Source organism: Coffea eugenioides, chromosome 2 (genome assembly GCF_003713205.1).
Source record: "Coffea eugenioides isolate CCC68of chromosome 2, Ceug_1.0, whole genome shotgun sequence".
In the NCBI taxonomy this organism is placed as follows: Eukaryota; Viridiplantae; Streptophyta; class Magnoliopsida; order Gentianales; family Rubiaceae; genus Coffea; species Coffea eugenioides.
This window is the reverse complement of record NC_040036.1, coordinates 7,215,759-7,239,436: the sequence shown is the minus strand read 5'-3', so window position 1 is coordinate 7,239,436 and position 23,678 is coordinate 7,215,759. Positions and strand designations below refer to the sequence as shown.

The 23,678-nt window shown below is 35.9% G+C and overlaps 3 protein-coding genes across 3 annotated transcripts; 1 reads left to right on the top strand and 2 right to left on the bottom strand.

Moving 5' to 3' along the window:
- Nucleotides 1-2,041: 2,041 nt before the first annotated feature.
- LOC113762498 lies at nucleotides 2,042-5,207 on the top strand. The gene is made up of 5 exons (XM_027305969.1): nucleotides 2,042-2,615; nucleotides 2,738-3,052; nucleotides 3,169-3,562; nucleotides 4,382-4,507; nucleotides 4,608-5,207. Exons 1-5 carry the CDS (start codon nucleotides 2,328-2,330, stop codon nucleotides 4,721-4,723), a joined length of 1,239 nt encoding a protein of 412 aa, XP_027161770.1. The 5' UTR covers nucleotides 2,042-2,327; the 3' UTR covers nucleotides 4,724-5,207.
- A 5,311-nt stretch (nucleotides 5,208-10,518) lies between these two features.
- Nucleotides 10,519-14,305, bottom strand: LOC113762801 (7-deoxyloganetic acid glucosyltransferase-like). The gene is made up of 2 exons (XM_027306398.1): nucleotides 13,792-14,305; nucleotides 10,519-11,651 (listed from the first exon to the last, which is right to left on the bottom strand). The coding sequence occupies exons 1-2, from the start codon at nucleotides 14,303-14,305 to the stop codon at nucleotides 10,711-10,713; spliced, it is 1,455 nt and encodes a 484-aa protein (XP_027162199.1). The 3' UTR covers nucleotides 10,519-10,710.
- A 5,297-nt stretch (nucleotides 14,306-19,602) lies between these two features.
- LOC113763666 (7-deoxyloganetic acid glucosyltransferase-like) lies at nucleotides 19,603-22,765 on the bottom strand. Its single transcript, XM_027307554.1, has 2 exons — nucleotides 22,240-22,765; nucleotides 19,603-20,695 (listed from the first exon to the last, which is right to left on the bottom strand). Exons 1-2 carry the CDS (start codon nucleotides 22,763-22,765, stop codon nucleotides 19,740-19,742), a joined length of 1,482 nt encoding a protein of 493 aa, XP_027163355.1. The 3' UTR covers nucleotides 19,603-19,739.
- Between the last annotated feature and the right edge of the window lie 913 nt (nucleotides 22,766-23,678).

Sequence of the window (23,678 nt, the reverse complement as noted above, 5' to 3'; positions counted from 1 at the left end):
GGAATAATTACTGTAGCATTTTTTGTGATGTGATGTATGTGAGATAAAAAGGTGGTTGGAAATATAAAAAAGTGGGTTGAAAAATGTGTTTATGATGCAAGCGAAATATTATTTGGGATAATTGAGGTATCCAAACAAACCCAGCTAATTCTTTTATTTTTGGCATTCTAACGTTGCACGTTTAGCTCAATTCACTGTTCCTAGGGGTTTTGATGTTTCTTTTTTTAGTTCTCTAAATTTAGGAGTACTCGGTTGTTGGTTCAGCCAAACCCTTCAAATGAGAGGATATTTATCTTTAAGCCGATTGAGAAGATTGCCATTTTGGTATGAAAAAGCAACATCTAATTGGTGGAGGACTTGTCACTTGTGTATATATATTCAAGTTCAAACGCGTCAGTCAACCAACAAGAAGAAGCGTTCACATACTCCAAATAAATATTCAAATACATTTCTCGGGGCCTTTTATGCATCCGCTGCATGCTTTTAATCTCAGTTTAGCATCAATATGTAATTTTGTGGGATATAAAGTTTTAAAATTTTTATATGAGCAATCTTTGGCTGTTACAAGAAAGCAGCATCATACATGAATTCCACCGTATAAAAGAAATAAACCTTCAAACTTTAGCGTTAGATGCCGATTTGTGCCAGGTTAATTGATAATACTCTTCTCCGAAAATAACCCAAAAAAAAAAAGGGTTAGCAGCAAATACAGCTTTATGGCAATTTTCGTTCAAATAAAATTTAAACTTGAATAAATATTATTGAAGAAGGGCAATTAATGCAATTGAAGATATATTGTGACATTTTATGCTAGAGTTTTTGGGAAAGTGCAACAATCGAATCAAGTGAAGATTGTGAGAAGGGCCATGGGGGCTCAAAAGTTAAAAAGTATTTACCTGAGATTGAGAGGGAAAAATAAAAAAGCAGTTTGGAGAGTTTTCACTGCGGCGGTAAATAAAAAACTAAAAAAAGTAATTGCGGGTGACGTTAGTGCCAGGTGGCACGTGGGTTAGGAAGAAGGACGAATGTCTCCAACCACTAATGCCAGCCACTATTCCCTATTAGTTGCATGAATTAAGGAGGGCCCCATTCTCTTTCAAAGCTTTTTCCGTTCCTTCCTTCCTCGGTTACTCTCTTTCTTCGTATGGACAAAACTCGTACTCCTACAATTTTCTTTCTCTTTGTCCCCCTACATTTTAACCGTTTCCACTTCGAGCCTGATTTTTTTTTTTTAAATTAAAATTTGCACCTTGAATATTCATTCGGAAAGAGTCCTAGTTGGACCGAATATGTTTGGATGTGTAATTATTTTGAAAAACAATTTTTTGTTTGCTTGCAAATGCATTTTTCAATGAACTTTTTATCTTTCAATTTTTTTTTGAATTCCCCTATAAAAAACGATTGAAAATTATGACATGATAAACAAACAAATACAAACATGAAAATCTCTGAGATGAAAAAGGCCGGTCATTTTCACTTTATTTTTGAATCATCCGTCCTATAGTATATAGGAGCTTTCTTTTGTTTTTCCTTTTCATATCTTACGAAGATTACATGACAAAATATTCTGAAACTTTTCAAATCTTCTATCAAGACACGTCGAGAGTGTCGGTACCCTTTCAAGTCTAAGATAGTTATATGTGATTTTTATCCGGGCGACTTGCGCGTGTCTTGATAATACCCAATCCCAAAGAATAAATTCAAGTGCCCGGCCAAGTTAGGATGGATATGGAATTTAAGGTGCTGTAGTATATAAAAGATTTTTTTAAGGGCATAAAGTGAAAAGTAACAAAAGTTGTAAAAGTGGGAAACCAAATAATCGGTATTCGGTAATTTTTTTTTTGGGGGGCAAGAGTATTCGGTATGTCTCAAAAAAATAAATGAAATAAATAAGCACACAACAATTGGCTCCTACTTCCTACAAATAAAATAAATAGTGGAGTAACACTACTCAAAAGATACAAAATTCATTTTATTTGATTTTTGAACTGGGGTTTCTTGAGTTTTGTCTCAAAAATCTTCCCGAAACCCTAACAATAAAAAGCAACCTCACCTCCTTCCCTCTGTCCTCCCCTTCTTCACAACATTCTTCCTTTTCCCCACCCTTGGCTTTCTCTCCGGGTCCCCCCACTCTCTATTTCCTCTTCCTCCGCCTCCATTTCCCAGCATAATCTGTACTCACTACTTGTTCCCCAACTCATTATTATAACTTCTTGAATCAGCAACAATTCCTCACTCCTTTTGCATCATTACCATCCCACGAAGGATAATACTCTCCTTTCTCAACTCTTTATTGTCTCTGTACCTTTTAAAGAGAAAAAGAAGATATGTCTGATAAGCTTGACGAAGCAGAGTTTTGGCTGCCTTCTGAGTTCCTTACGGACGAAGATATCCTCATGGACAACAAAGAAAACCTTGTTAAGTCCGTTGGACTCTGTTTTCCGTCTGAGTTTCCCTACGATTATGGGTCCTCTGTTCTCAGCTCCCCTGTTGAATCTGTTGTTGGCTCCACCGAAACCGAGAGCGACGAGGATGACTTGCTGCTTACTGAGTTAACTCGCCAGTTAGCTCTCCACGAAGCCCACAAAATCACCCCTGCGCAGAAAAATCATGAGGTATTTGTTTATTTTTTTTTTCTTTTCCTTCACTTGGGCTTCAAAAGTGATTTAGGTTTGTTCATGTTCTGATTTCTCGGTCCTGTGTTGTATTTTTTTTTAAAAAAATTTTGGTTTTGCAGAAGGCTTGGGTACTGTCCGGCTCACCTCAATCAACGCTGACCCAGGTAGGGAGTTGGTCTGGTCGGAGCACCATGTCCAGCAACGGAAGCCCAAATGGACCGTCTCAAGTCTCCTCCCCTCCAACTACGCCTCTGGGGGTCAACGACGACGCGTGGGATCTGATTTACCAAGCTGCAGGTCAAGTTGCAAGGCTTAAGATGAACGGTAGCGGAGACGGACCCACCAGAAATCCAGGCCTTCTTGGCCCACCCAGACGCCTCCCCACACCTCCGCCGCCCACAAACTTCTCCCCTTCTACCGTTTACCACAACCAGGTAAGCATTATCATCGCTCCTTTCTAATTTGAGACCTTTTCGTTTTATACCCCGATTAAAAATTTAGCATTTGATTTAGCTAGAAACTAATTTCTGTTGTTATTTTCTTGGGGCAGGTGAAGCAAGACGCGGGCGGGATATGGAGCAGGCATGCGAAAAATGGGTGGAGTTACGACTCCCGGGAGGTTTTGCAGAACTTGGGTGGAAGGATTGGTGGTGGGATGGGTTATGGGAATGCAATGGGTGCGGGTGCGGGTCAAGCTCCATGTGGATGGCCTAGTCAGCATCAAAGAAATCGGCAATATGTGGGGGAGTTGGGAATGAAGGTGGGAGGAGGCATTTACTCCGGCTGCGGATATGGGTATGGATTCAGTTATGGATCTGGTGGTGGGGTCAGCTGTGGTGGTGGTTTGAAAAAGGAGCGTTCTGGGACCGGAGTATTTTTGCCTCGCAGATACGATAGCAATTGTGCTAGTAGCTTCAAAGCATCTGATGCTCGGAAGAAGCCTGGTAATTTACACCTCCGCGGCTCTACCTTTTCTGTGCCTGAACTTGCTTGGCTCCAACCATTTTGCGTTAGTTAGTTACTTAGCTAGCTGGATTTTCTTTCGTGTTGTTTTTGGATCTTGTCGTTTTGTGTCGCCTTCTACAGTTCACATGGACGAATTTATTGGCCCGTTAATGCGGATGGGATTAGATTTGGCTAGGAATGTGAAACGGTGTGTTTATTTTAATGAGTTAGTATTATGGTAAGTGGCAAATGGAGGAATTAGGCGTCAGTTGGGGGTGGGTGGGGACTAGTGGAGTCTAAATCGGGATGGTCCCAGTGTAACTGTCAAGTCTGATTTAAATGTGTAGCATTTTTTTGAGTTTGAAGCCGAGCTTGCTCTGGATTCTCAGAATAGCCAGTGGGTGGTGCGGGTGCCTAGTTTCATCTCCCAGTGCCCAGTTCGTACACAGACCTCTGCAGAGGAGGGAAAATAGCAAGGGGAAAAGGCCGAAGGTTTTTTTTTTTTTTTTTAGACTTTTAAAAAAGTATGTCGTTTTATGACTGGATGTGGGGTGTGATCGTGTTGGATGGATGGATCAGTATCCTAATAATAATACTTCAATGTTTCTTTTGACTGAAACCCCTCATCAGATCTAAAAGTGGTCAGCCTGCTCTGGCACATCGTTGTGTTACCGAGTCAGCCAGCATTCATTAATGCCTCTTCTTTAATCCGCAGATCTTTACCCACTCAATTAAACCTTTGAAAACCTAGTAGTAGTATGTATGCCTTTTCCTGGCTTTGCTAACTTTTTTTATTTGTAACAATTTGTTTTGCACAGGTAGTTCCTGTGCCTGGGTTCCGAACAAGGTGGCGCCGATTTCAAACAAGAACTTCGATGACAGAAATGAAATCGTTCAGCCAAAGTCATCATCTCGGAACAGCGCCGGGTTCATGGGAGATTTTGGTACGTATTAATAAATTTATGTTTTAACATCCATCTATAGAGACGACGATTAAGTGCATTGGCGGTGCTAATAATGGGAGTTTCAATGCCTGTTTGTTAGATGCATTGATGGCCCGGAGAAATGCGTTGTTGGCTCAACAGAGGCAGAGAAGTGTATGCCCGGAAGGATCGATTAGCCATCATGAAATATGCCTGCCCCAGGAATGGACGTACTGAAATGGATGTGTTTTTTTGTTGCAGCAAAGGAGGAAAGTTTTAGAGAGCTTAGGATATTATAATAAAGTAGCAGTCAGGAGTAGCGAAGGAGGAAACAGCCGAAAGAAGAAGAAGAAGAAGAAGTTATGGTTTTAATTTATTTGAAGAATTACCATAAATATATATATATGTATACTAGTAGTAGTTTGGAAAAATAAGGAATGCGTCTTTTTTTGTTTTTGTGCTAGTATAGGGAAATTTTACGGTGGAAGAATGAAAGAGGAGGGTGGTTTTTTGGCTTTTGCAATAATGAAAGGGGTAGAAAATGAATGAATGAATGGGCAGAGTAAGTAGGAAGTAACCTTGGGGTTGGAAAAGTGTTTTTGTCTTTTCGTCCGAGTGTGTATTTGGAGGTTTGCTATCATCTGTAGTAGCCCCTCTCTCTTCATGTTTTTATATTATAATAATAATACTCATTCGTGATCTTCTACTAATAAGTAAGAAATCATGGCGCAAGTGTTTCTCTCCTTCCAAACTCTTTGCAGCAAAATTGCTCTTCCAACAATTGGGCATTTTTACAACAACAACCGAAAGGCTTGTAAAGAAAGTCGGAAAGAGATTTAAGACTTGTAATGTAATACTACTTGCTGGTAAAGCCCATCCGTGGTTCAATTTAGAAAAAGACGTGAAAGGCTTTCAGAACAAAAGGGTGGAAGACTTGTGGGCGATGTCACCATCACTGTATGAGATGGTAACATGAAATTTATTTAAGGGGTAGCTTCGGCGTGAAGGAGAGGGGATCGAACAGAACAAAGATAAGATCATAAGAGGAAGGTGGTGGTGGTGGCGGAAAAATGGCGGAAAAAGGAAATGGAAAACGACGTGGCGGTTGAATCCGTACTGGGGCCCCCGAATTAAATTGAGTGGGGGCCCATTAAAGCTGTACTGTATCAGACATGAGTCTAGGCTGTGTGTGTGAATTTTGTCTTTTGAAACGGTTTCCAGCCCCACTCCCACTGTTGGAAGTTGAGAGAGCCCTCTGTGTGTGTGTGTGTGTGTGGTGGGGCGGGTTTTTTTTTTTTTTTTTTAAAAATAATTTTTCCCGGTCTTTTTTCAGATTTCAAAGCGAGTAAAGTGGGAAGTGGGGAGGAGTGGGGGGGGGGACATTTTCGGTTGTTGTGAATGTGATCTGGTGCTGGGTGCTTTCACCGCTGGCTCTTTGACTTGGTCAAACCTTACTTTCCTCGGATTTGTTTATATATCTTCAAATTTTAAATCATTACAGCAAAATTCAAATTGCTGTAAGAATTATGCTCTTAGCAGTGACAGACCGTTGGGATGATGAACTTAAGTCAAGTAGTAAAAGAGAAGGCAAAGGAAGGAGATATTTTTATACTTTGTATTTTTGGAGTTATTGGAATCCTATATGGACGTGGTGATGCAAATGAGATAGATCCGGTGACAAGAAATGTGTTCAGAAAACATATTCAGAAAACCTAAAAATTTTTCTAAGAGATTCGATACAATTTAAACAAGAATTTGAATTTGCTCTTCTAAAGCTTTTTCTTATATTATGAGTACATTTTTTAATTATTCAAATAATTCTTTATTTACTTTTATGCTTTACATACATCGTATTACTTTATTCTTTTCTCCCGAAGGCCCCATACTCCCAAAGATTTTTTTTCTTTTATCATTAGCTATTATGAGTTAAAGAACTGAGCTCCTTCGAAGGAATTCCAAATAGAGCTACACATGTGGGAAAGAGTTAATTGTGCTGCTATTTTACAAAAGCAATTTTGTGGGGTCATTCTCTTTTCCCCTTTTTTTTTTGAAAAACTGTGGGGGGGATTCTTGGATACAAATCAAGCAACAATCGTATTTCACAACCCAATTTCAACTCATTGCTCAAAATTATCCCAAATAATATTTCGCTTGCATCACAAACACATTTTCCAACCTACCTTTTTATATTCCCAACTACTTTTTATCTCACATACATCACATCACAAAAAAGTGCTACAGTAATTATTCCAAATAATATTTCAAATAATACACTATCCAAACAAACCAAGGTTTAGTAAAAGTCACCAAATTGTTAACACAATTGGCAAATAATATGGAACTTAGAAGGAAGAGAAATTACAACAAAAAAAAAAAAAGAAGGAAAACCTTGCATAATCTAGTTCCAAATTTGACGAAGCTTCTCAATATTTCAAATTTGTTTAGAATAATTAATGCATCTAAATATTGAATATTAGTTATTATTAAAGTATATTTAGTAGTACTAGTTGCAGTTACTTGCACGGTTACATGTCCAGAGAAAGAACTAACCGGGGAGAGCGCCAACTGGTAATTTGATGAAATTCTGTATATTTTTTTAGGTCGTAGGCAGATAGACGGTCAGAAGAGGTTAAACCAAGAGAGAATTAAATTGAATTTAGAAGCCGAAAGCCCGTTTTAAAGATCCAATGCAATTTGTCAGACTCAGATATTTAGATGTTAATTAGCTCTGCTGGTTTCTGTTTTGTCCGGTTTCGTTCTTAGGTATCTGTCCCTTCGATCAGTCACTGTTTCTACCCGAATTGCAATTAATATAATATAATATATAGGTGGTTAAACTAAATTTAATACTAATAGCTATGGAATTAATTAGCAGTACTATTTCCACTACTTTATTTACTACTGCTAGTACCTCGGAAGTGAATCTTTGTTGGATATAACCAAGTTGTGAACCAGGCTTTAAAGCAAACTGCACATCGTACACTTTTACCCAGGTTAAACCAGATTTCAGTCCCCGCTTATTACTGCTCCATATCTTTCTTTTTCCTCTTTTACAGTGTACGAGCATGATGCCATACCATATTGGAATTCAAAACCGGACACGGTTTTGTTTCCATTGTCCCCCCGCCCCCCCTCCCTCTCTCCATTTCTTGGTTATAAGTTGCTCAAATCACGGAGAACTTATCGGCCAAACTTGTACAGTTCATCTAGCCAAAGCACAGTCTGGAACAGGGGACGGGGCTATCAATTTTACAGAAACCGCCTGAAAGGGTTTGGAGTCTTTTGCTTGAAGATATTGTGGAGGTTGGGACTCAAGGCAACAACTATTTCTAGAGTAAAAAGAGTTTTAAAACTCTACTTGAACATAAGTTAAGGAATTCAATATTTAGCTTTTCTCGAAAACATTTCCCTTGACCTCTTTAAATTTTCCACTCCCCCTCTAATAGAGTAGGAGCAAATGTAGTATAAAATTTATCATGTCGATAGAAAAAAAAAAAAAAACACTACCTCAAGGCTAGTACAGAACTAATGGGTGGGTAGCTAATATTTTGATGAGAACGGCAAAATTCACAGTTGAGGTTTGTTTGAATATGAACTTTTTTCCAAATATTATTTTGAATTGTATTATAAATATATTTTTCAACTAATATTTTCATATTTTTTAACTACATTTCTATTTCACATACATCATATATTACAGACAGAATATGCCCATGAATCACTTCAAAATAATTTTTCCCAAATAATCTCCCGTCCAAAACCATTTTTCCCAATCAGAATCTCTCAAGTAATTGGTCATCTTCTAAACTCACAGTAGTGTCTCTATCTTGACTTGATCCTCGTGATGTTTGCAGCCGGAAAGGCAGAAATGGATAAAGCCAGATTCCTTTGGAAAAGAGGAGTCAATCAATTATGCAAAGAGACTAATCATCCTGCCCTTCACTTCCGACATACACAATCTCAATGTCAAATAATGGAAACCCAAATTAGAAAGATAAAAAAATTGGTGTAGTGGTAGCAGTAGTTCTTCTGTAACATGACTTCACATGAACGCTAAATTGATAAACAATTGCCATTCGGTGTTGCAGCTTTTTCTTTTTCTTTTTTAAAGCAGTAAAAACACACACACACACCAGATGCTTTGTTTAATACTCAACATTTATGCTGCTACCATATTATTTTATTGTGTATTCTGACAAAAGCATGATTAGTCCATATTCACTACAAGAATAGTACGTTCGTTGAATCAGTAGTGACCTCAACTTCTCCTCCCATGTGTTGCAAAGCGCGCATCTTTACGACTTCTGTGTTGTCTCAAGGAGAAGTCGCACGCACCATTTATATTAAAATGGATTGGTTCTTGCTTTGTTTGCCATTAGGCAGTGGATTTGTTTGGATTATGAGCTTAAATTACTAGTAATTAAATTGTTACTGTGATTGATGTTTTTTCTTCCGGGTGAATTCATTAATTAAACATCAACCCGCCAAAGGCATCGACACAAATTAAATACGTAATCAAGGCAGGCATCCATGTTCATATTGATGATTTCCCTCCATGGTTGGTTGGGATCAGCGTGCATGCCCGTCATCATGCAATTTACCTATCTATAATGGTTTATTATTGCAATCATAATTAGAGACACCTCTGAGATCAATAGTAGTGGGAGTGTTATTTTTAAAAAAACAATTAATACTTAGCTGAGACGGGATCAGAAAAAAAAAAGGGTAAATAAATAAGCGAAATGGCAGACTTTTGGGCACTTTGAAAGATTAAGCTGAACTTTGATATGTTTTTTGCCTACACATTGGGCCTTCAGAAAATGAAACCACATAGCAGCTTGGTTGCCACCGTACTAATTGACTTGACAATCTTAGAATAATGAAAGTAGTTCGGCTCGACAGTGAATTATTGGTCTTTCAATAATTGGTTTGAACTTTATTTTAAAGTAATTGAGCAGAAAAAAAATATTTTTTAATTATCTATCCGCATGAATATAAAGTCTGTGGTGAAGTTAACAAGAATTCGAAATTCATCGCGCTCGAGTTGAATTACACCTTTTGCGTTTACCTGCAAATTACTTCTTTTCCACCCTACTCCACGCACAAATTTGCTTGCGATCGCCAATTGATGGATATCAAATCTCCTTAATTAATTAGCTACTAATACACTATAACTTATTTCTTGTACCTTCACACATTTCTGTTTGGATTGTGAATTATTAGAGATATTTTTACTGTAGCACTTTTTGTGATGTGATGTATGTGAGATAAAAAGGTAATTGGAAAGGTAAATAGGTGTATTGGAAATTGTAATGATGATGTAAGCAAATAAATTTGGGGAAATAAAACCCAATCCAAACAAACGAGACGTCATTTTAAACTTGAAAGAATCTGATTACCAAAAGAGCAAACGTAAATGTACGCTTTACACTTAAAACCACATGTTGATGTTTTCATCTTTGCTGATTGATTGGTTAGCTGTTTCGAGGGGATTAATTATGGTAGGAGCACATATTAATTCTATGACGGGTTTTCATCTTTCCTCCTAAAACTGTGCAAGTCATCTGCCTGGATCGAATAAAGGACGTGCAAGTAATCGAAGAAAGCTTTCGTGTGCCTGTTAAAAATTGAACGGCTTCAAGTTTGATATAATTATCAGACCACTTCAGAATTTGATACTAACATTCCTCCATCCCAATCCTGTCCCAACTCAAGAACCTAGTGGGCTGGTCTTGTTGTCCATCAGGCACCAATGAACCCAATCACGGTCCTCAAAGTTTAAACCAAATCATGGGCAACTGGGAGTTGGAAAATTTTGTGAGGGTCCAGTAGTGTTTCTACCACATCACATTAGAGGCGTCTCCCACGTTTCTCATTCCAAATTCCAATTTGATACGAAAATGTTCGCAACTTCATTCCTGATAAAAGACAGTAGTACTAGCGCAATTTGCATCCTAGAGCATCCGCCCGCCGGATAATATATATATATATATTTAAATTTGTTTCCTCGTAACTTCTTGCATCAACTGAATGGAGCCATTCAAATCCAAAGCACAAAAGTACATTATTGATAAGGTAAGATTACGACCATAAGGACTCAAAGCAACATATACAAGACTCAATGTCCCTGTATTTTATTTCCTGCTAAAAAGTTGAGAAAAAAGATAACAAGTCTTGGGAAAAGCAGCTTTGTCCTCTGTATTTTATTTCCTGGTAAGAACAAATCAAGTTGTTCGGTCTTGAGTCATAGACTCGATGTCCCTTACCAGACGCTCCAAGTTGCAATAAGACGACCCTCCTTCGTTCAAGCATGTCCTAGCCAATTGGGCCATTTCCTCTGCCCTTCCAGAGAATTCCTCATTCCTCACCACCATTAATTCCCTCACCATTTTTTCAATTGTAGCCCTGTCACAGGTATCTTTCATGTCCAATCCCACCTTCCAAACCTCACTCACAAACCTACTGTTCACTTGCTGGTCCAGAAAGTAAGGCCAACAAATCATGGGCACACCTGCATGTATGCTCTCCACAGTCGAGTTCCACCCATTGTGGGTCAAAAACCCACCAACAGCAAAATGGGCTAGGACCTCTTCCTGTGGGGCCCAGCCCACAATGCACCCCCTTCGCCTCGTATCCTCCCGTACCTCCGCCGGAACCTGACTCTCCCAATCCTCCCCTGTGACAGAATCCGGCCTTATTACCCACAAGAATCTGACGCCACTGTTGACCAGGCCGTGCCAGAACTCCATGAGCTGGCCCTTGGTCAATGTTGCAATACTTCCAAAACTGACGTAGATCACAGACTTTGACGGCTGAGAGTCTAGCCACGTCATGCAGCTCCTGTCTACAGACCATACGCTATTGGAAGTGGGCGGCAGCGACGCCGCTTGCTCGGCCAGCTTGTTTTTATGGTGGGCGTGGAGCGGTCCAATGGTGTAGATGTTGGGACAGACGGTACGCATGTGGGATAGTATGGGTCCGTCTAAATCCTCGAACGTGTTGACTATGAGGCCATAGGCTCGGGAATTTTCTTGGCCTTCTGTTTTATAGAGTCGCATGCTTTCGTCGTCTGGGTCACCAGAACGGCAAAAACTCGGCAGGTCACGTCGCCGGAGAAAGCTCTCCATCCCCGGTACACCTTTTATGAGTGTGTCCAAGTCATCCCCTGTACATGAGACTTGTATTTCACTTCCATTCTCAAAGTCAAGAACACACGTCACCATAGACTATATAGCATGACATTACAACCAAGAATCTATATATGTTTTCAGAGGCGAACCAAGAATTGACTCGATCGATTTCAAGGATCAAACCGAATAAAATGATGTCATAAATACATATATATATATATGTGTGTGTGTCCATTTATTTTTTAGAATGAAATTAAGAATGTACATGTAAATAGTTCTAAGTCCTTGGGCTGTAGCGCATAAGATAATTAATCTAGAATGATATTAAGAATCATGTAAAAATGCAAAAACTAAAGTTGCAAATGAAAATAATAAAAGAAATTTATGTGTAGGTGTAATTATTCAAAACATTTTGGGGTCAAAATGCAATATAAAAAAAATTTAGATTTAAAAAGGAATTTCCTATCATTTTTTCTTCCTCGCCGCCAGTGGCTTTCCTGTGCTTTCTTTGGCATCCAAAGCAATCCAGACTTCCTGTTTCAGTTGTGTACGTCTTCCTTCGTTTTTTAATTTTTCTAATATTTTGTTTTGTTTCATTTTTCAAGTCATCACCATTCTTCTTCTATCTAATGCTCTCTCTCTCTTTCCTTTTTTTTTTTGCCCTTTATTGACTCTCGCAAACATTCACAAGCACGCATGGAACCGTCCTCCTTTTTTTTCCATTGCCATCCAATCCCTGATTTGTTTTCATCTCTTTGCTGATTCATTTTTTCCTTTTTTTTTTCATTTCAGATATAGCAATCCGTTTTTTTTTTTTCCTAAGTTCGAGATCTAGCAACTATGAAAGGCTCTTGCTAGATTTTCGCCGTGGAGGCATCCGTGAGAGAACATATGGCAATGAATATCTTTTCAAAGAACTGTTCAAGGAACAACCAACCCCCTCTCTCACCCCCAATCGACCCTCAGACCTAACCCCTCGTTTGTTCCATTAATAATTAATGTTATTATTAGATCTTGTTCGTGATATTGAGAAAAATAAAGAAATTTAGAGATTCTTTAAATTAAAGTTTTTTATTAATTTCTTTTTTCATTTTCTTTAGTATTTTCTTTGTTAGTTCTATCTCTTTTTCCTTCAGATAAATCTAAAACTCCTTTGAAAAAGAAAAAGAAATAATTTCTATTTTTTTTCAATAAAATAAATAAGTAGACTGGAAATGAAAGTCTATTTCTCGCATCCATCACACAAAAATATCGGATGCAAAACATTTGGTACATGAAGCCACGATCTGATAAATATACATCCAAATATACAGTTAAAAGATTAATGATTGTTTCTTCAATAACATGAACAGTCAAAAATCGAAGAAGAAAAAACAAAAAAATGAACAAATGAAACAAACTCAATTCTTAATATTATTTTCAATTCTCGATCAGACTCGATTTTGACCGATTTTTATTTAGGACGGTTTATTGAATGAACTCGGATTGGAAGCCTAGTCAATTCCCGATTCAATCCATCAAATCGGCTGATCTGATCCGAATTTAAAAACAGTGCCAAGAAGTGTGACAAACTTTTCGATTTTGTTTTTCAAATTATAAACTCGTGTTAGGTTTTTCACCACGCGTTCTCCTGTTGTAAAAAAGAAAAATAGTGAAAGTGGCATGATAAAATGTTGAAGGCCAATAACATTTCACTCTATATCTATCACAGGTTACTTATTTTTATTTTGAATAAATCTTATATACACTGACAATGTATACATTATCATCGTTTGATTCATGACATGTGTGTAAAAGTTGAATTTCAAATTCAAATTTTGCATAGTTATCATTCATCCAATACTGACGGTATATAAGAAAGATTAATCATTTTATTTTTTACTTTTTAAGCTCATTTTAGTCTGCTCAATATATCCACCACGGTTTAAGAATCTAAACATTGAACTAGTAACAAACGTACGTCAAATTATTACCTACTAAATTATGTTGATCATACAGTTTTCTAACTTTTCTTCTACGTACTTGTGAGTGAGGATATACATGACAATACGTACAGGATTGAGACTTAATTTTTTCGCAAACGCTATGGTATACGTTGTTAGTTGTGACAGATAAATTGAACCAAAACACTAGGAAAAAGAGGAAAAAGCTTAAAATAAAGATTGGTATACGTACCGTTAAAGGGTATCTCTCCGGCTTCAATAAGCCTGGGAAGGCAAAAGAAGACCCAGAGACAACACGGACTGACTGTTCGGACATAAACAATTGGGATACCAACCTCATTTGCAGCATCGCAGGTGAAACCCAAGCATCCATCAGCTATGATAAAGCTGACGGGCCTGCGTTTTTGATGGCTAAGGCAGCCAGAAGTCAGCATGTCCTTGAAGATTAGCTTGCCTTTGGACTTGAGAGAATCAAACAGCACCGCGAATTTACCTCGAGAACGCGGATCATCTTCCGGCAGACCGTCAGGGATGGTCTTCAGTTGAAACCCCGGATAACATTCGAATCTAGATTGGATATTGGCGTAACGTAAAAGCCGGCCGTGGATGTGCTCCGTGACGACGAAGGTGATGTGCAGACCCGCAAGACAGAGAAGCTCTGCTAACTTCAACATGGAGTTGACGGGGCCTGGCAACGGCAGGGGAAAGATGAGTACATGGGGCGGGAGCTGGGGCTTCTGGTTCATTGGTATTGACTGGTGAAGGGCTTGCCTAGCGTGATAATATGTCTTCTGATAAACGAAGAAGATTGGAAGCAGTAGGGAGTAGGGAGTAGGGAGTGATCGAGTATTTTATAAGTTGGACGATTTGTTTTGATTTGATTTGATTTCCTTTTCCACAATTCCACTGACAAGGCTAAAATTTCAACGCAGGGTGGCAGAGAACTAGGGGAGATGCACCACGTGCTCAATTAGTTGTTGATTTGGGTTTTCTAATTTTAAAGTAGTAGTATTAGGGGGCGTTTGGTAAAAAAGTATCGAAATGAAATAATGGAATAAATTTCATAATTGGTGTTTGGTTCACTGGTACGAGAATTGAAATTTTGAAATGGTTTCTAAAAATTTGGCATCCCTCCATTCCTTAGTAAAAGGGTGAGTTTTATCCAAAACACAAGTGTGTTTCCAAAATCTTATAATTATATAATATTTAGTATACTTAATATTTATATATATTATATATTTATATTAATATTATAATATATACATATATATTATATTATAATTATAATAGTTTATTATAAATATATATTTTATTATAATATTAGTATATTATATAAATATATATTATACTTATTTAGTTAAATATAATTATTTTTATATAATATATATTATAAAATTTATTTATATTATATAATAATATATTAATAATATATTATGTATATTTATAAATGTATATTATATGTGCATATAATTATAAATTTATAATACATACATGTATATAATATTAATAAATTAATAAATTATATTTATATTTATTATTTTAAATATAATAATATATAATAATAACTATATCTAATATTAATATGCATTATATTTATATAAAATATTAGTACAATTAACATTTATATATTATATAATTATAATAATATATTTATATTATAACATTTGTATAATTATAATTAATTATATATATAATATTTAATTTAATTAGTTACAACATTATAATAATGATATTATTATATTATATAATTATATATTATAATTATTTAGTTAAATTTAATTATACTTATATAATATATATTATAAATATATTATTATATATAATATTAATATATTTATAATACATATGTATATTTATAAATATATATTATATGTGCATATAATTATAATATATTCATGTATGTAATATTAATAATTTATATAATTATAATTATAATTATTATTTTAAATATAATAATATATAATAATAACTATATTTAATATGTAATATATATTATATTTATATAAAATATTTGTATAATTAATATTTGTATGTATTATATAATTATAATTATATATTTAAATTATAACATTTGTGTATTTATATTTAATTATATATATAATATTTAATTTAATTAGTTACAAACTTATAATAATAATAATATTAGATATATGTATTATATAATGTATATTAATTTATGTAATATAATTAATATTATCAATTATACTAATAATTATACATGTTTACTAATAAAAATTATTAATTAGTTAGACTAAATTTACTAATACATTTATACTAATATATTTAATTAGTGAAAATTTTATATATTCCATTTACAAAGAGCCAATAACTATCATTTACGATGTGATTTATAATATATTTATTATATTCCATTCCGAAAGAGTCGACGAACCAAACATCAATTATAGTAATGATACACATTCCAGGTACTTGAACCAAACAAATGTATTGAAATGAATGACCTCATTCCAAACCCAAGATATCCGATTCGAATCCGAATCCGATTCCGATGTGCGAACCAAACACCACCTTAGCATTATCTTCCAAATAGTATATAACCTTACTATGATTAGAAAGTTTAATAGTTCGGATTCTAGCAGAAGATAACATATTAATCTTATCATTTTGCTAATTTTCTTCACCCGTGAATTCAACACAGGGCTGCTGCCAAGACTTTATTCCCATGCATTGCACCAAATGCCAAACTTACAATTCAGAAGTCTAAGTGTAATTTGGACTATAGAAAAAGGAGGACGTTAGTCATTCCAACCAACAGTTGCCGTGGAAATATAATGGCAGTAAAACAATTAAAGGCTCACAATAAAATATGGGGATAATTTCATAAACCTTTCTTGATGTTTTTGATAATTTTATTAAGTTCCCTTAAAGTTTTAACAATTACATATAACTGACACTTTTGTAAATAAACCTTAGACTTGTCAAAAATTCCTAAAATGCCCTTTGCTTATAAAGTTTAAATTACCAATCCCAAATAATTATAAACTAATATGGTATAAATATAAGAAAAGAGCGTCAAATTTCTAATACCCATTTATCATTCAATAAGCAACAATAATAGTTCTATCACTATAATAAAGTATTTTTTTATGGTATGCTACTGTGGATATATATCCTTTCTAAATTAGAAAAAGAAAAGTACTATCATAATTCTTTTAGGGTTTGTGAAATTTTGGACTAGTAGAACAATCATAGTTTGATAGTAGTTTTGGGTTATATCCTTTTCAAGTTATTATCGCTTCTGATACAAAAAAAAAAAAAAGAGGAAGAAAGATTGACAAAAAATTAGTCACATTCAAAGTTGTAAAAAAAAAAGTCACTAGTTCAACATTGGGTAACGATAAATTTTAAGGTCAATATTGATAGTTCCGTGGTTTTAATAGCAAAACATTAAAAAATAGAAATAAGAAGAAAAAAGAAAAGGAAAAATAGTTATAAAACTTATTCTTTGTATTAGCAACACCCAATATGTAATTTTATTAAAATGTTAACAAGTGGACAATAGAAGTGGGGAAGAGAGATGAGTTGGGCAGTACGAAAAAAGGAGTGTAAGTGAGAAATTTCGAGTTTGAGACCTCTTACTTATATTAAAAAAAAAAGAAAAGTAAACAATAGAGATGGATATAATTTTTGGAACCTTCCGAGAGTTCAACGAAATTGTATTAAAAAAAAACATTTTTTGGTGGAGTAGTGGTTAGACATCTGGTCAAGGTTGTAAACTTGTAATGAAAGTGACAAGGAATCTGGTTTCCAGATTCCAATACCGGCGTTTGTTAATTTAATGAGGACATCAAGTCGATGAGCTAGGTGACAACGTTGGGCTTTCGAAATTCCACGTCCACTCAGAGGGGGATCCATTAGTTTGTCTTTGGACTATTTTCTTTAATGTAAGCCCAACAGCCCGTTCTCAATTTTGTGTTTTCTAGTAGCACCCCATTTTCCGGCCAAAAAAATAAAAAAAAAACTAGCACCCCATTCCAGTCGCCAAACAGGAAGAGTTATCAACCTCACTTAATACGTGTTGTTCTAATATGGTTATTGTTTTATGCATATTCTTGAATTAAATTGCATAAATTTATGTTATCCGTATTTTAAATGTTTGTTAAATTACGTTATTATTCTTAAATAGTATTAATTAAGTGGATAAGGGGGAGGATCTTATTTGTATAACTTTCAAGTTATGAAAACTTAAAAAGGTGAAATGTCACACGAGCGGTGGGAATGATGTATCCTTCATGTATAAACATGACCTAGAAAATTACTACTTTCCATAAAGAGATATCATCATTAATTTTAGAGCATTGACATATGTGATCGAGAGTAATTCCTGACCACTTTATAACTTGGCCTGTATTCATAACGAAAACCTATATATTCAATACCTCTATCCTTTCAAAAGTTGCAAGTATAATCTTAGAAAACAGGAATCGTAACATAAGATCAGCCTCAGTATTGAAACCAATGTGACACTTTTGCGATCTAAAATATTCGCTATGTTTTTATAGGAAAACTGCTCAATTTGGTCCCTCACATTTTTTGAGAAAAGAAAAAAAAAATCCTTTTTTAGTTTATTACATTCAAAATCGGCCAAAATAATCACTCAAATATAAAAATCTTGCGGGTTTGGTTTTTTTTTTTTTTTCCCAAAATGATAAGTGATTTTAGAGATTAATCAAACTTAACAATTGCGAGCAAAGGCTCGATTACACAATACAGCAGTGTACTAAGACACTGAGGAATTAAACATCCTCATCTTTGAATATGTCTATAGCATATGAGCTAATTCTATCACAAATATGATTACCATCCTTGTTAACTAGGCAAAAGGAACACTTTTGAAATAACAAACTTAAATTTTTGCGGGTTTGGTATTAGAGCTCATTTTTGCTTTGTTTTCAGACAAAAAAACGCACACCTACCTCATGTGCCCATAATTGCAAGGGCAAAATGGAAATAAAATTTGTTTTCCCTTACCTAAAGAAAGGAAAAAAAGACCACTCCCTCCCCTCAAATTTTCAGCTACCAAACCCCAATTCACAACAACAAAACTTTAGCAAATGCACATTAACAAAAGGTGATGAAGAAAAAGACATAGGGATCAAATTAGAAAAGTGTACCAATGATCGAGAAGCACTGGTGGATCATCAGACATGATAATTTTACAAAGATGACTGAGAAAGAAGGAAAGAAGAGCTTAAATCCATCTGATTGTGGTGAGTGATTCCACCACTTTGATACCGTTTTGATAATAAAGGGACGATTGTGTAAAAGATTGTCTAAATAACATAATATTGTAATTTATTGCATATAATAGAATATTATAATGCTATATGTGTTATTTGTGAACTTGTTGAAAGTTTTGTTACTCGGAATTGGGATTTGGTGGTTGAGAATTAGAAATAGAGTTTGGTGTTTGAAAATTAGGGGAGAGGAGAGGAAGAGAGGTATTTCTTTTAGAAAGAGAAATGAATTTTGTTCCCATTTCACCCTTGAAATTATAGGCACACGAGATGGCGCAAGTATTTTGGTCAGAAAACTGCACAAAAATGAGCTCTGGAATCAAATGGACAAAACTTTTATAGCTGAGGAACTAGTTTGACTAATTTTGAATGTGAGTGACAAAAATTTTCTTCGAACGCGCAAGGGAGCAATTTGACAATTTTCCCTTTTAATAAAGAACTTTGATCTCTTTGACTTCTATCAGAAAAATATATGTTTCTTGAGTTGAGCTGAATATATATGTGTAATAAAGGATATTGCATGCTAACAAATGTTCTTTTTAGTTTTCATTTCTTTGAGTTTTTCAATACAAGTTATGTTTTCATAGAATAAGACATGTATAAAAATAAAATGAGAGAGAGAGAGAGAGAGAAAACAAGAGAAGGCATTTTATTGATACACGCAGCAACACAATTATTTGTTACCAGGACAGGACTCAGGAGGGGGCACGAGAAAACAATAACACCAAGAGAAAACAAAAAAGGAAAATGATCCCACGATTTCAAGAGCTTGATATCCTAACCTACACTACGAAATTTTTTTTTTTTTTTTTTTTTTGGTTGGTTACAGGGAGGGGGAACCAGAAAGCAAAAGAACAATGGTACATCATTAGTCCAAAACAAAAGCACCAAGAGAAAGATAAGTGGTAAACGTTGTACGTAGTCACCAAAGTGGCTTTTTCAGGCTCATCAGCTTGATATCCTCAATTAGACGGTTCAAAGCATTGTACGAAGATCCCCCATTGCTCACACTTGCTTTAGCCAATCTAGCCATATGATCGACCTTTTTCGAGAATTCATCCTTCCTCTCCTCCATAAGATCCCTAACCATCATCTCAACAATATCCCTATCACAAGTATCTTTCATGTCCAACCCCAGCTTCCAAACTTCCCCCACATACCTACTATTGATCTGTTGGTCAGCAAAGTATGGGCAACAAATCATAGGCACTCCCTCAACTATACTTTCCAAAGTCGAGTTCCAGCCGCTGTGAGTTAAGAAGCCACCAACCGCAGGATGGGCTAAAACCTCTTCTTGCGGAGCCCAACTCACGATGCACCCTCTCTCTGTAGTAGCTCGACACAATTTCAAAGGAATCCCAGCATCATTTTCCTCGTCTAACCCGGTAATGGACCCTGGCCTTTGAACCCACAGGAATCGCACTCCACTGTTGGCCAAACCGTGCCAGATCTCCAGGAGCTGCTTTTTTCCCATGAGGGCAAGACTCCCAATGCTGACATAGATAACAGATTTTGCAGGTTGGTTGTCAAGCCAAGAAATGCAGCTGTTGTTTTCTTTCCACAGGCTATTTGTGGAGCTGCGATCATTTTTTGACCCTCTTTCTGAAGCAAGCCTAGTCTCTTTGTGGGTGTGGAGGGGTCCGATGGTGTAGACGCTTGGAACAAGAGTTTTGAGTTGAGAAAGTATTGGACCCTCGAGATCTTCAAATGAATTGAAAATCAGGCCCTGGCATCTCTTCATTTGTCGCTCCTCCTTTAACACGCGCTGGATTATTGGGTCATTTTGGTCAGGTATGCGAAAAAAGCTTGGAAGATCTCGACGCCTCAAGAAACCTTCCATTCCTGGAATGCTGGTTACCGGTGCATCCAAGTCATCATCTGTTTAAAGTGATTGCGACAGTCAAAACTCAAAAACTGCGTGCGAGGGTTATGATTTTTTATATGAACAACCTTCCATTGAAGATATGCATGGCTTTTAACGGTGAAATTGATCGTAGGTTTCATGCACTGATTAATCCGTAGTCCATGTGATGCATTTTAGGCTCAATCTTTCAACAAACTTGCATGTAATACAAGATTATTACGTCTCTGACTGTACAAGGAACCTTCCTACTTGAACTAAGCATACACAACGAAAAAAGGTTTAGCTTTATAATACTTGATTTCGCAGCCAAAAACTTCCAATGTACGGTCTACATGTTACTGAGGGGGGAAAGAAATAGTAGTAGACCTTTTCCTATCTACAACTGTAGCCTAAATATACAAGTACGAAGAGGTTTCGAATCATAAGTAGATCTTTTTCCGTGCATATATGCAAACTGTGTTAAACTCTTAATCTTTTGTTGAGTCAAATTAATAGTTCAATAATGCAACTTTTTTCTAATTAACAGCCAGTTTACATGTGGTTATCCTCTTAATGTAGAATCCTAAACTAATCTGAACTGATAAAACTTTACTAATAGGCTTTTATTTAAGAAATTGATCATTCAAGAAGCATCACAGTTTTTAGCATAACTATTATATATCTTTCTAGAGCGTTACTTGATTATGTAAGACACGTGTTTCAGAGCTTAAAGCTAATCATAATGGTTGAAATATCAAAGACCAAACGCAAATCTTGAGGCAAACTGATTAAAACATGTTGCGGGTTGCACAAATATGAGTATCTTGATATTTCGTTTAGCAATAATTTTGGTGACGTTTGCTTATAGGGGAAGAGAAAAAGGTCTTATAAGAAGTGTTTTCATTGCAACAGTTAGCAGTTGCAGCAGTTTCTCTTGCAAACAATTTGAATTGCATGCAATATAATATAATCAAGTCTTTTGGTATAAAATCTTCTTTTCCTTAATTTAAGTGTTTTGGATGTTTACCCTTTTAAGTTTTCCTGAAATAGAATTGCTCTTAGCCAAACAAGCAAAAAAAATACTATACGAAAAGAATTTCAAGATTCTGATGCCTTATAATATATACATAACGAAGAAGTTCTAATTGTAGTTATAGATGTAGTTAAAAAGAAGCAGCTTCATAATTCGGAAGAATCTAAACATAGTTACATAGTTTAGTGATAAAAGGAAGACAATATCATTAATTTGAAAGAAGATTTAAGCGTCGCAGATTTCAATCAAATGTTTTGCCAGAGAATGAACAACCCCATTATGCCGTCTAACAGCCAAATATCTTCGCTGCACCGGAAGGATGCCGGAGGCCAGGAGCCATTCTCATCAACAAAATTGACGTAATGACTTTTCGTTAACAGTCAAATTCGTAAACATGCGGAAGCATTTTGACAATATGATTTTTTGGATAGCAAGTCTGGTGTTGAATTTTAAGACTACTGATCTCCAAAAATCGATTGTTAGCATAGCATGCAAAACACATTATACTCTTCTGGTAATACATAGCATGGAGAATAAACAACTGACCTTTAAAAGGAAAATCTCCAGCTTGAATAAGCCTGTTTGCAGATAAGATTGACCAGAGACCACAAGGACTGATGGTATCAAAATACATGAGTGCAACTCCAAATTCTGCAGCAATATCAACTGCAAATCCGAAAGCCCCATCTGCTATAATACAAGTCAAGGGATTTTGAGCATCATCAGAAAGAAGCACGCTAGACCTTACAATCTCCCTGAAGAGTGGTAAGCTCACAGCTTCCATGGAATCCAACAACTCCCCTATCTGTTCTCCGGTCAGCGTCTTATCTTCCGGGAGGCCATCGGGTACCGTCTCAAACCGGAAATGGCCAGCATAACGGTTAAAACGGCTAGAAACGTCGGTGCAACTCAGCAAGCGACGCTGGATGTGGTCGGTGTTAAGGAAGGTGACTTGAAGATGACTGGAGCAGAAAAGCTCGGCCAGTTTCAGCATGCAATTTACGGGACCTTGAAGGGGCAAAGGGAAAAGCAGTACATGAGGAGCACTTGACGGCTTTTGATGACTATCCATGGCAAGTAACGCTGTCTCCCACTGCCTCCTTATACTAAATTGTTTTTTCGATTGGATTGGGTCCTAACCTTTTGGAACACTCAATTGGCTGTTGCAATAAAACCAATTTGTTTGGATATCTAGATTTTGAAGTGCATCTAACTAGTCACGATGGAAGTACAATTTACGACATGCATAGGCCGTCTTTTTATACCGGCAAGGTGGGATTGCGGGCCATGCAATTTTTAATTTTTTAGGAAGGCTCCAAACAATTGAAGCTTTTTGGGGGGCCTAGAGATGTAGACGATGGGCTCTTTTGGATTTGTACGTGCATATTTAGAAATCTTACCACTTCCCTCGTAAGGTTACCTGTTCAACTTTGAACTTATCCGTTTATACGACACCACTTTTATTACCACACTTCCACCAAATTACTTATAACACTCTAGTAATTTGGTGTGAGTACTGTATAAAGGTGTTTGTACGTTAAAAGTAGAACGACTAGTAGCATTAGGAATAGGGTTTGTCTAATAAGTGTACAATGAGTATTCGTTAAAATATATTTCAGGTGTCAAATTTATAAAAAAATAAGACAAATTAGAAAAATTATATAAATGCGAGATAAAGTAACAATTATTACAATATATATATATATATATATATAATAGATTACGTGGAATGTAGGTATGTTAACGAGCGTTGAGTAGGCATCCGTCAAAAAAATCCTTGGAAATACAAGAACATAGCTCATAGCTCAGGAATGCCGAATTTGGAGCTTAACGACTTTTTGATCTTAAGTATTATTTCATTCATCATCATCATCATCATCATTATCATCACTGGTTTTGTTTTGTTCCTTTGTATGATGAGTGTTGTGTTAGTATCAATGAGATACAATCGAACAACTTGCATTAGGATAGTTTTCAGTTAACTC